Raw genomic sequence first — 13,758 nt, 5'->3', positions numbered from 1 at the left:
CTCTCTGAAAGGAGAAGTTCCTGAGCATTGAGCTGGTTCTTTGGATGGAGGCCTGCAAGAGGTTGGGATAAAGGACAGAACATGCTATTTGCATTGAAAGGATGGACAACATGATTGGGAGGGAGATTTCAAGAGAGGATGTGATCCAGTGAGGTCTATTTGCAGAACCCATTATATATTAGGAGAATGTGAAAGTTTCCTGGATCCCTTTGTATCTTGAACTGCAAAGATGAGAAGACTGTTTCCATTAAAAATTTCAGGAGGTGGTGGTATTAAACAATTAATAATATTAAACAATTAATACGACCAATGCAATTAAATATCTCTACAAAGATGTAGGGAAATCTAAGGGAATTACCTAGTTACCTAGTTACTAGTTACCTAGTGTACATTATAAGGGAATATATGGGTTAGGGAAAGGCTGGCAGAAGTCCAAGGAAACCAGCCCTAATGGGCCCTTCCTGGAGAAAGAGGAGTGTTTGGCACCAATGTTCCCTGGTTTCTACAACCAATAGGGCTCTGGTGCTGTCTTGCTCTGTATCCCTAGCACAAATACAACCGTGAGACTCTGAGCCAGGTAGAGCTGACATTCTTGTGTTTTGATGACCCACACATATGCACGTAGTGGGAATCCTTTGTTATTCCCCCATATGTGAAAACACTCTCTGCTCCATAGCTGATGCTCTTTAAAGGATTTTTTTTGGCTCTTTTGTGTCTCAGTGTTTGTGGGGTGGGGTTGGGGAGGTAGGTCCCTAGCAAGTCTGTTCAGTGTCCATGTGTGTTATGGAACATGCCCCAAATGGGATTCAGAGATCCTGCCTAGAGTCTGCTCCTACCTGGCTATGACCTGAACAAGCTTCTTCCCTTCTGTATGGGTCTCAGATACAATACAGGGGCAGAGCTCTGTGCCTGCAAAAGGCCTTGCCAGCCCTTCTGTGGCTCTACAATATTATCTCCTGATTATCTAGGAGGAACTGCCAATTGTCGCAGCCATAATAGTGCAGGAGGTCTCTGGTGCAAGTCACAGGGCAAAGCCTGTAGCAGAGACATGCGTAGATATGGGGTCCAAGGGTGGGGACCACTGGTTTCAGACACAAAGAGAGATTTCTCACTGATACCAACATTCCCATGCCCTCCGTCTCCTGGGTGTGTGGCTTCTCACTTTGTCCCACTTCTTGTCCCCAGAAAGGGAAGGGCCCAGATTTTGCCTTTAGAGTGTTTCCTGTCTCTGATCAGGACAAGTTCCTAACATGAGAGGAGAGTCAGGCCCTGTCCTCAGGGAGCAACATGTCTCTTTGGGCACCTCTCCCTCTAATCCCCTGTTGTGACAGGGGGTGCCACCGAGATGAAATTTTGGTCTGGCTCCCACACTAAGGGGCCCAGCTTCAAACATGCTGTAATGTCAGGATTCATGGATGCTGGTGCTATAAGGGATCTGAGGGATAATCTAGTATACAGTTTCTGACTATCCAGATAGTAAATCCTGAAACAAGCTAACCAGGGGGACTACAGAGAACTTTTAAAGACTAGTAGATTTTCCTAATAAGAACAGCCCATTAAGCTGGATGACACAGGTGTTCACCTGTGTCCTGGCAGAGGCCAGACCCCATGACCTGTTTTAGTACCTTCCACCTTGGAGATGCTTTTCTCCACCTATTACCCTGTACATTTACTAGGCTATTTTTCCATGAATCCACAAGTCTCTGATTCTATGAGCTTGTGTCCAAAGAGATAAATGGGAGGGAGTTTCTGGGAGCTTTGGGGATAGCCCTGTGACTCATCCTGGCACTTGCACCAGTCATCTCCATGCTTTGCCTTCCTAGCCTATAAAATGGGTGGAGCACAACCCACCCACCTGTTTTGGTGGCAGATGGATGCAGTATCTCTCACCAGGGATGTTAGTGCTATCTGCAGATGTCAAACCCATTAGTGAGAGCGTGGCCCTACAGAGCAGGAAATGAGCCAAGCAGAGCTCACAGATGGCACGCGATGCACAGTTTGGCTAATGGCAGGACAGGGCTCACCACGTGGAAGAAGGAGATGGGTTTGGGCTGTACTGCCAATGTAAGGTATCCTCATCCATTCACTCCTTCATTCATTTGTTTAGTCAGTGTTTCCCCAGTCCTGTGATGATATACAGTAAATATGTCCACAGTAACCAACTCTTGAAAGTTATAGTTTAGTGGGAATAACTCTATGAACAGCTAGGTTTTGGAAGTATACATTTCCTTTGTGGAATAGGCCCCTACAATCACAGAATGTCATGCCAAAAGGGGCCTCATCTAACCTCTTTAGAGTGGAAGAGAAAAGGCAGCAGGGCACTGTGGAATCATAGGCTGGGGTAGTGGTAGAATCAGAACAGGAGCTCAGGTCTTCCTGTTGGTGCCTCTCTCCTATTTTGTTGACATGCCCTAAAATGGCTGTTGTTCTAGGCATTTTCTTCCCTATAAAGTTGGGCTGTCTCATCCTACATATAATAGAGGGCTTTGTAATGACTGCCTGTTAGGTGACTGAAAGGTGTAGTTCCTAGAACATCATGGATTTTAACACCAGAAACAGTATGTTGTGGTGGAAAAACAATAAAACTTGAAGTCTCTTATACCTGAGTTCAAATTCTGGCTCTACCACTTCTACCTATGTGAACTTAGGCATGTTATTTATTTGTTTGTTTGGGACACTGTGAGGACTAAATTTGACAAGCTATCCTATGTGAAGTGTCTAACCCCAACAGGAATTGTTCCTTTCTCCTTTCCTCCATAAAACATCAGGCCTGGGTATCAGCTGAGGTGGGAACTTAGGAGAGCAGGAATGGAATGGCCTGGAACCACATCCCTCCTCACTTACTCTTGTCCTTCAGGGAGAGGGACTGGTGAGTTTCATAGAGGCAGGTGGAGAATGTGACAAGCCTATCAGAGGCAGGAATGACAGGAGGAATCAGGACACATTCCAATCCTGAGACAGAACCTCCCCTTCTTGCTTCCTCCAAATTGTTTAGGGGCAGGAAGGAATCGCTTTGCTTGACTTAAAAATATACTACAAAGTTATAATAAAACAAATGGTACTGGCATAAAAACAGACACATAGACCAATAAAATCCAGGAATTTTAATCCATACATTTACTGTCAACTGATCTTTGACAAAGGTGCCAAGAACACACAATGGGGAAAGGACAGTCTCTTCAATAAATCACCCTGGGAAAACTGAACATCCACATATAGAAGATTTAAATAAGACCCTTATCTCATACCATATACAAAAATCAAGTAAAACGGATTAAAAATGTAAGTGTAAGATCCAAAATTGTAAAACTACTAGAAGAAAACATAGGGGGAAAGCTTCATGACATTGATCTGGGCAATAATTTTTTGGATATGACCTCAAAAGCACAGACAACAAAAGAAAAAATAGGCAAGTGGGATTACATCTAACTAAAAAGCTTCTGTACAGCAAAGGAAACAATTAACAGAGTGAAGAGACAACCTATAGAATGGGTGAAAATATTTGCAATCTATACATCTGCTAAGGAGTTTATATTCAAAATGTATTAGGAACTTAAACAACTCAATAGCAAGAAAACAAATAGCCAAATTAAAAAATGAGCAGCTGGGCATGGTGACTTATGTCTGTAGCCTCAGCTAACTGGGAGGTTGAGGTAGGAGAATTGTTTGAGCTCAGGAGTTTATGAATGACCTGGGCAACACAGCGAGACCCCATTTCAAAAAAATATGGGCAAAGGACCTGAATAGACATTTTTCAAAAGAAGACATGCAAATGATCAACATGTATATGAAAAAAATGCTGAACATACTAATAATAAAGTAAATGATAATAAAAACCACAATGAGATACCACCTTACTCTGGGTAGAATAGCTATTATCAAAAAAACACAATATAACAAATGCTGGTGAGGATGCAGAGAAAAGAGAACTCTTATACACTGTTGATGGGAATGTAAATTAATATGGTTACTATGGAAAAGAATATGGAGGTTTCTTTTTTTTTTTTTTTTGAGACAGAGTCTCACTGTGTTGCCCGGGCTGGAGTGCCGTGGCATCAGCCTAGCTCACAGCAACCTCAAACTCCTGGGCTCAAGCAATCCTCCTGCCTCAGCCTCCCGAGTAGCTGGGACTACAGGCATGCACCACCATGCCTGGCTAATTAGTTGGCCGATTAATTTCTTTCTATTTTTAGTAGAGACAGGGTCTCGCTCTTGCTCAGGCTGGTTTTGAACTCCTGAGCTCAAACAATCTGCCCGCCTCAGCCTCCCAGAGAGCTAGGATTACAGGCGTGAGCCACCGCGCCCGGCCTGGAGGTTTCTTAAAAACTACAAATAGAACTACTATATGATCCAACAATCCTACTACTGGGTATTTATCCAAAGGAAAGGAAATCATTATATCAAAGGGATATCTGTACCTCCATGTTTATTACAGCATTATTCACAATAGCCAAGATATGGAATTAACCTAAGTGTCCATCAATGGAGGAATGGGTAAAGAAAATGTGGTGTATACATACCCAATTGAATATTATTCAGCCATAATAAGGGAAATCTTGTCATTTGCAACAAAATGGATGAACCTGGAAGATATCATGCTAAGCGAAATAAGCCAGGCACAGAAAGACATACCACATGATCTCACTGATATGTGGAATCTATAAAAGTTGATCTCATAGAAATGGAGTAGATTGGTGGTTACCACACCCTAGGGTCGTTGCAGGGTGGGGTTGGAGAGATATAAAAGAATGTTCAGAGATTTTGCAAGACCTGACTTGAACTAATTTGTGAACTAGTGGTGGTGGGGGGGGGAGATTTGCATTTTCTTTGTTTATCTGGGAGCTTTAGGGCTTATGGGTCCTGAGGAATGTGAGGATTCATTATGTACAAATACAGTAGCAGTGTTTATCCAAGAAGCCACATGGCCCTGGGCTGGCTGATCTGAAGGAGTGAGATTTAGAACCAGTGGCAGGATCAGATTCAAGACAACCTTCCCCAGTGGGCAACCCAACAAGGCTCAGTGGGAACGGTATAGGCTCTGGAACTAGGTAGGCTTGGGTTCAAATATCCTGTTACTACTGACCGGCTGATCTTGCTGACACAGTTAGACCTCTTGGTCTCAGTTTCTTCTTCTGTAAAAATAGAGCTAATGAAGACTACCTCACAGGGTTTTTCAAGAACAAATGAAATGACACAAGTGAAGAGGCTAGGACAGTATTTGGCACACAGTAAATGCTCAATAGTTAATATTTCCACTTCTCTTTCTGCATCTACTGCATAGGGAAGCGGCAGAAGGCAGGGATTCCAGGCCAATGCTATGTTTAGAAATAAAAGGCAACATATTGTAGTGATAAAGATCGTGGTCTGTGGAAGCAGACGGTCTACATGTGAGTTCTGGCTTCCTTACTTACTTGCTTTGTGACAACAGGTGACTCCCTTAGTCTTTCAGGGTCTCAACTTCATCCACCTGTAAATGTATGTGCCTTGTGAATTGTTTGGTGCATAAAAAGTACTCACTAGAGACAGATCACATAGGCATCACTCATAACTTCTAGGAAAAGGAGATTGACTTGTTTCCGGAGGAAGGCAACAGGATCCTTTATCTCATGTTTGGGAAAAACCCAATGTCAAGCAGAGACATGCCCTACCTCTGACTGAAGAGCCAGGCATACTGGGGAGGAATCTTGCCAATGCAACACCAGCCTTTGTCCTCGTGATCGCTGGTGCTTCATTTAGATGCCATTAAATTGCCTCATTGCTGCCCTATAAAAGTCTCCCCAACTGCCAATTCCTCAGATCACTGGCTTCTTCCAGTCTTGCTTGCTCCTGTTAGCAAAGAGGGTAAGTCTCTAAACTAGACAGGGACATGGCAAAAAGCACAGCCTAGGTGCAGTTGGGGTGGAAAACTGTGGGGTGAAGGGGGAGTGTGGACTAGACGCTGAGGACACCCACGGAAGGAGGCAGATGGCGGTGCTGGTGGGAGCGTGTAGCCTGGGGAGTAGGAGGAGGGGGAGAGGTACGAGATGAACTGGTAGCCCTGTGTGAGAAGGGACTTCAGAGAACTGAGTTCCCCACCCCGCCTCTGAGTGCAGGTGTGTAGTCCTCTCTTGGGTCCATATGCTAACGAGGTGAAGAGATGGACCAGGTGGTCCAAGGAGCAAATGGTTAGAAACTTGCTCAAATTTGGCCTTGCTCTTTGCTCCCTGTCAGGCATAGCCTGAGGGTCATGTTGGTTCAGGGTCTATTGACATAAATTTGCCTTCCCTGGGTACTCCCTGGAAGGCAGGAAGAAGGAAAGCCACCCTGGAGAGAATCGGTGGCAGAGAGTTGGTGGCAGGGAGAAGTGAACTGGGGAACAGCAATTTCCCCAGTTAATTCACAATCACAGACTGAAGTAAGTAAGATGAGAGGAAGCTTGGAGAGCTGGGTAGAAAAGCAGACTTTACTCTTTAAAGCTCTTCATTTCTCACTGCGGAGACTGAGGTCCAGAGGTCACCAGTGACTTGTCCAAAGCCACAAGAGCTGAGCCTAGAGTCCCTGGCTCTGAGTCTACCCTTCTGCCAGGTATATAGCCTCTGGGTGTCTGAGACCTTCTCAAAAAGGCCACTGCTTACCAATCGCTCTATTCAAAGAGGATACTGAAGCTTTCCCTGGAAACCTTCCTAGTTTGACAGTTGTGATGAAATCTCTCTTTTCCAGATTTTGCAAAGCCCCAGAAAAATGTGTGACCAGCAGAAGCAGCCACAATTCTTTCCATCTTGTGTGAAAGGTTCGGGACTGGGGGCTGTGCAAGCTACCAAAGGTGCCTCGGTGAGAGGCCCAGCTCCAAGCCAGACCCAAATCGTCTCTGTGACAGGCCCTGCTCCAGCCTCTGCTGCTCCAGGCCTCACTGTAGGCCCCGCACCAGCCTCCGCTCAAACCTATGTGAAGTACCAAGTTCCATGCCAGCCTCAAACCTATGTAAAGTGCCCAGCTCCTTGCCAGACTAAAACTTATGTGAAATGCCCAGCTCCCTGCCAGACGTATGTGAAGTGCCCAGTTCCATGCCAGACAACCTATGTGAAGTGCCCAGCTCCCTGCCAGACATATGTGAAGTGCCCACCTCCATGCCAGACGACGTATGTGAAATGCCCAGCTCCCTGCCAGACATATGTGAAGTGCCCACCTCCATGCCAGACGACGTATGTGAAATGCCCAGCTCCCTGCCAGACATACGTGAAGTGCCCACCTCCACGCCAGACGACGTATGTGAAATGCCCAGCTCCCTGCCAGACATATGTGAAGTGTCCACCTCCGTGCCAGACGACCTACGTCAAATGTCCAACTCCCTGCCAGACCCAGACATATTGCGTCCAGTACCCTTCTCCTTCCCAGAGCTACTACGTTCAAGCTCCTGCAGGTGGCTCAGCCTCCCAGTCCTGTGCCCCGGACCCATGCTCTGCACCTTGTTCCACCAGCTACTGCTGCCTGGCTCCCCGCACCTTCGGGGTGAGTCCCCTGAGACGCTGGATCCAGCGGCCCCAGGATTGCAACACGGGATCGTCTGGTTGCTGTGAGAGTACTGGGTGCTGCAGTTCTGGAGGCTGCAGTTCTGGAGGCTGTGGCTGTGGGTGTGGCAGCTCTGGGGGCTGTGGCTCCGGCGGGTGCTGCTGTTTGGGAATTATCCCCATGAGGTCCCGAGGTCCTGCATGCTGTGACGATGAGGACGACTGCTGTTGTTAAAACACAGGACAGCCCCGCTCCAGAATTCACTATCCTGCTATGCCTTCTGGTACATCCAGCAGCCTCTGGCCCCTCCCTGTGATTCCCAGTGATGTAGAACCTCATTGCTTCACCTCTATGCTTTGCTTCTTTACCAAGGCAGCCTGCCAGAGTTAGCACAACCTCCAAACTTTGGCAAGAATAAAGCAAGAATAAATGCAATTCATGGTAACTTCCTGTCTATTTCTTCGGTCCATGTTTATGCTATTTTATCAGACACTCTTCTGCTCTTGTTTCGGAACTAGAGGAAAGATCTGCATGAACATGAGCAAGCAGACTGAGCCGGTGAAATCCTAGCCTGGAATCCCATGTTTTCTAGAATGTTGTGAATAAACTTCCCAATGTAAGTTAGCAGCATCTGAGGAGGAGATTCGGGGGTTGAGGGCTGCCTCTTTCCTACCCTCTGATTAATTTGTGGAAAGGCTTTGGCCATGATGAGGCCCTCATGGTAGCATGATTGCTGTATGTAAACTCAGAGTTTATCCTCTCTCATGTTGAAGGGATAAGGAATCAATCATATCTGCTCGGAAGCATCACTGGCTGATATCCCCACTGTTATACAAGTGGCTTGAACCCATGGTGGACTTTATGGATTACATTTTCTTATCTGATAGGCTTGCCCTCATGAAAACATAGGGTAAAGGCCTGAGGGAAGAGGCCAGGATTCCCACAAAGTGAGTAGATACTTCCCAGGTCGGCCCTCGTAGTAAGTGAGCGATCTCCAAGAGGAAGGTGACCCTTGTGGGAGGAACAGCTGGGCCCCAGGCCAATCACCCATCCTCATTAGCACTTCCTTCTCCATTGCTTGGCTAGCTCTGGAGAGTCTGGGGTAACTAGAGTCTCTAAAACACACACATTAAAACAAAAAGCCAGACTGAGAATGACTATTCAAAATAGGCCTACAAGGCCTAGTACACAGACAACAATATGTCTGATGAATGCATAAATGAATACATAAACAAATGAATGAACAGGAACAGGGAATAGTGTGTCTGCTTCTAAGCAATCTCTGGTGATTCACCCTGGGATACTGGCAGAATGACATCTGCACTATTCTGCTGTCTTTGAATGTATAAATACCTGTAGCTCCAAAAATAGTCCTCCATGCCTCCATCCACACCCCTAAACTTGCAGCCCAGTCACTGGACTCCCACCCAGAGCTGGAACAGCCTTGCCTACAACCACGCCTTCCTTTTGTATCACCAAGCGGCGCTTGCAATGCAGGCAGATGGAGTGCTGCCTATTGTGCCATTAACATGAGCATGTGATGCTTCTTTATACTTACCATTTAAATATTGTATAAGTAGCACGAGCTATGTAAAAATGTTAATAGTACAGAAGTTTATGGGTAAAAATTAAAAGTTACCTGGCAACTTCCAATTCCATACTCTTTTCCAGGGATGACTCTACTCAGTTTGGATTCTATCCCTCTAAACCTTTGTCTAGGTATTGCTTATACATAAACCACCGAGAGCTAAATAATTCCTGAAGCTTCCTGTGGCCTAGTCTCTGCAGAGAATTATATCCAAAAAGCCCAACCCAGAACTGATGTATTATGAAATATTGTAGGAAATTCTCTTGATAAGCCATTATGTGCTTCTAAAAATCCCACTTCTATCCTCTTTAATTCTCCCATATTCCACAGCCACCTAGCAGCCTCTCACTAAACTCCCAAATGTTCTCCAACATCCAGACATAGTGGCTCCTTCGATTCTCTTTCTCCTTTTGCTCACTCTCCCTTCCTCTCCCATCCTGCTGGGTCTGGTCCTGGTTATGTAGATAGTTCTCATCTCTCTGGCTCTCTTGTTAATTTTCTCTATATTTACCCAATCTTGGCATTCTCTGTCCCAGAGGAATTGACCAGGGAGCAAAAACCTCTTTTCTTCTCTCCAGCTGTTCTAACTCTCTCTCCATCCCATTCTATTGATTTTGTGTAGGAGGGAAGAAATGAAGTATAAAGCTTAAAAGGCAAAAACATAATTTTCTTTAATAGGCAGTATAAGTGGAAAGAAAAGACAGGAAGCAAACTCTCACACGTTAATAAATCTCAAGTGATTGCATATCATAGACTTTTCCTTTTTTATTATATAGGATCACTATGATAGCGGGGTGGACCACTGCCCAAGAGCAGAGAGGGTTCTTGCCTTCCATGCAAGAAGGAATTCAAGCACAGGGGCATGAGTGAGAGAAAAGAGTTCAGACAGGAGATGTGAGCAAAAGCAGAGGTTTATTGAAAGCAGAGTACACTCTTAAGGAAGGCAAGAGAGCACACTGATCCAAGAAGGAATGGTGCCACTCCAGGGTTAAGGTCCGTTCTTTTGTATTAAATATGCTATGCAAAACTGGGGGCAGAATATTTATGAATTTTCTGGGAAAAGAGTGAAGAGTTCCTAGAACCAGGACCCTCCCCTTTCTTGACCTTATGGGGTAACTTCTGGGAGTTGCCATGACATTTGTAAACTGTCATGGCGTTGGTAGGTGTGATTTTTACTATGTTAATGAAGGTAGTTCATTTAGGGACAGGCTGGCCTCAACTGTGTGAATGCCCCAGTTAAAGGAATTTCCTCTTTTTATCTTAGATAAAAATGTTAAGACTAAAGTAAAATCACTAAAGGGTCTCTAGGGGTTATGTTTATCTTAGCTAAGCAAATTTACATTCTTGCGACTTTCTTATCCTGTGGGCCTTTCCCTTCTGATCCCTGCCCTGCTTGCAGAATATCTGACTCCTGTCTCAACAATATATACTCAACACTATCTATTGTTCTATGAATAGCTGTAACAAGTGAATATTGAACATACACTTTGGTTAGTGCATATAATTGATCCTGTTCATTTTGTTGTCTGTTTAATATTCTTAGTGTGGCTAGTCAATGATTCATCTCTTCATCCCTTATCATGGTCCTTTTTGATTTCTCTCTATGCCTCTCTCTTCTGTTTTTCTCTCTCTGCTCTGTCTCTCTTATTATTATATGAGTTGCTATTAAGGTTTCTTCAAATGTTTTCAAGTTTTATATTGGAATATAACATATTTCCAGAAAAGTACACAAATTATAAGTGTATTACTCAATGGACACACTTGTATAAAGACCACCAAGACCCCAGAAAGTTAATGCCATTTTGAAAACAAAGTCCCTGATCCCCATGAAGTAGGGAACTGAGTTTGGAGACTTGACATGAATTAGAACAGAAATAGCTTTCTATAACCTTCGGAAGAGCTCGCGTGTTAGGTTGGTGTGTAGAAAAGACAACGTAAAGAGAAGCAGCAGCAGCCCAGGGGTCTAGGCTCTCAAAGACATCCAGGCGGGTGTCCAGGAGCATGTTCCAGTGAACCCAACACATGGCAGTGGGGACCTGCCTCTTATACAGGCTACAGGATGGTAAGCAGCCTGAGACCAGGGCTTGAGAAGCCCTCACAAACCTGGGCAGTCTGGACAGCATGTAAGCAACTTTTATATCAGATCGTTCATTCATCTAATAAATAGCTTTTCAACTTCTGGTTTGTTCCAGGAATCGTCTCTACTATTTTTGAGTTTACAGCAGAGAGGGAGAGTAAACAAACAATCCAATAAACAAATGTAAAGTTGGATCTATGAGTACCCTGTAATATCAAAATTTTGCCTGGGCAGAGAAATCAGAAACCATTTCCCTGAGAAAGTGCAGCTTGACCACAAGTTTGAGCAGAAGTTAATAACAGAGCTGTGAGGGAAGACTTCTCCATGCAGAAGCAAGAACACAGGCGAGGTTCTCGGGGGAAGGGAGGCCGAAAAATGTAAGGGACTGGAGGGAGAGTGCAAGACTAGGCAGCCAAGGGCAGGAGCCCCTGGGGCACTGCTAGGGGCAGCATAAGCTGGGTATCCAAGAAGCTTTTGCCTCTGTGCCCTTTAAAGTTTACTTTTCTGTGCAGAAAGAAATTCATATTTTTAGAGCATATGAGGGATAATCTGAAACAATTGCCTGATAGTTTACCTGGTTCTCTCCTAGCCCTGGCACGCATAACTCCCCCACGCTGGGTCTAGTTCGCAGGTCTGCACAATGGCAGATTGGGCCAAATTATGAATAAGGTGCCTCCAAGAGCCAGCATTAGGTGATCTTTGCCTCCTGGTATAGGGACCTTAACACTACTGACTCTCTCATTTCTAAAAGTGCTGGGTTAGAAAAGTGGCCTTCAGAATATTCAGTCACAAGACATTTTTATGTTAACCGAAAGTTCTACCACATCCTGTTTTTTACAACTCAAGAAATCTTGATGCACTATTTCTTATGTAAAATAATCCAGATTTCCTGGCTATTGTTCCCTTTACAGTATTTATTGGAGGCTTAACGATGAATAATTTAGAGAAAATAGCAAGTCCAGAATATGGAACCAAACCCCTGGGAAACTGGGAAGTTTCCTGGAACAGGCTAAGATGCTGCTATCCTAGGATCTACTATGAATCTGCTTTCCCACAATTTTTCTAGAATAGAAAAGTCTACTAAATAGAATCCTTAAGCCCAGTTGCCTGGGTAGGATAGCTTTTATGATGTTTTCTCTTCAGAAAAATACCTCTGCCAAAATTTCTGACAAGTACGGCTAATACATACTTTGTAATATTTCCTAAAACTAATAAATTAAATATAGTCATATACATCAAAACTTTTGTATCTTACACATATATGTATATCATATATGAATGTATAGCCAATATTATTAAATATTCATAAGAAAAATGACCCAAATATATTTATTCTTTTTGTTTGTTTGTTCGTTTGTTTGTTTTGAGACAAAATCTCACTCTGCCACCCAGGCTGGCGTAGAGTGGCACTAACACAGCTCATTGCAAGCTCGACCACAAGGGCTCAAGCAATTCATTACTCAAGTCTCAGCCTCCCAAGTAACTGGGACTACAGGTGGACACTGCCACACCCTGCTAATTTTGTTTTTTTTTAATTATTTTTTGTAGAGACAGAGATCTTGCTATGTTGCCCAGGCTGGTCTCAAACTCTTGGCCTCAAGTGATGCTGCCACTTCAGCCTCCCAAAGTGCTGGGATTATAGGCATGAGGCACCATGCCTAGCCTCAAATCTGTTTATTCTTGATGCCTAAAAGGAAAGACAGAGAATTTCCTTTTATTTATTGAGAGCCTACAGTGTGCTGGGCAATGAGCTAGCCACTTTACATACATGTGATACTTCCCCATCTGAACAGTGGATGGCTGATCTAAGCTACTTGGCAGGTTTGGGAGGACAACAGTTAGCACAGTAGCTAGTGTTGTGGTCAGATCTGGACTTTTGAGTCAGACAGATGTACTTACGGACCCTATGACTCCAGACAAGTTACCTGGTCTCTCTACTCAGACAGATTATGTCTCATAAAACTGCCTACAGCAGTGCCTAGTGCATATTAGGTGCACAATATGTTAAGCCATTTTCCTATTCCTGGTGGAAGGGCCTGTGTTAGTCAATACGAAAGACAACTTAGAGACTAAGAGGGTAGCAATTGTATTAGATGAAAAGTATTAAGGAGGTCCTTACGGTTTGAAATTTTTAGTTCTATACTAGGATGGAATGAGATAAGGTATTTATTAGATAAAATTGTGAAAATGTGCAACGAATGATGGACATTACAAGTGACTATTGTCTCCCAGCTTCTTCTACCTCTGTTCTCATCCCAGCTCTGCCACAAATTCCTTGCACAACATTGAATAAGCCACTTCACCTCTTTGGGCCTCAGTTTCCTCCTCTGTAAAATAAGGAAGTTGGGTGAGACCATCACTAAGAGCCTTTTCTAGCTCTAATAGTCTATACCCCCAATTGTTTTAATCTCCCTCAAAGCTCAGAGAGAGTATCTTCCTAAGATACTGGAACAGGGTGGTGGTTTGACAGATGACCACTGTATTCCATAAAGGGGCAAAGGGAATGGGGCACTCAGATAATAGCTCCTCCATTGGAGCCAGCGCTTGACAAGAAGTGGGAATCTGGAGCAAGTCCTCAGACAGCAGTTGGCTTGGGGAAATGTCA

General features: G+C 44.3%; 1 protein-coding gene across 1 annotated transcript; it reads left to right on the top strand.

The window, feature by feature from the left end:
- The first annotated feature begins 6,720 nt into the window (after positions 1 to 6,720).
- On the top strand, positions 6,721 to 7,722 carry LOC105821822 (chromosome unknown open reading frame, human C1orf68). The gene is made up of 3 exons (XM_012658622.1): positions 6,721 to 6,856; positions 6,896 to 7,152; positions 7,342 to 7,722. The coding sequence occupies exons 1-3, from the start codon at positions 6,721 to 6,723 to the stop codon at positions 7,720 to 7,722; spliced, it is 774 nt and encodes a 257-aa protein (XP_012514076.1).
- The last annotated feature ends 6,036 nt before the right edge of the window (positions 7,723 to 13,758 follow it).

This window comes from Propithecus coquereli, unplaced genomic scaffold, assembly GCF_000956105.1.
Source record: "Propithecus coquereli isolate 6110/MARCELLA unplaced genomic scaffold, Pcoq_1.0 Scaffold59, whole genome shotgun sequence".
In the NCBI taxonomy this organism is placed as follows: Eukaryota; Metazoa; Chordata; class Mammalia; order Primates; family Indriidae; genus Propithecus; species Propithecus coquereli.
Note: the sequence above shows the minus strand (reverse complement) of the source record. Positions and strands in the feature narration are given on the sequence as shown.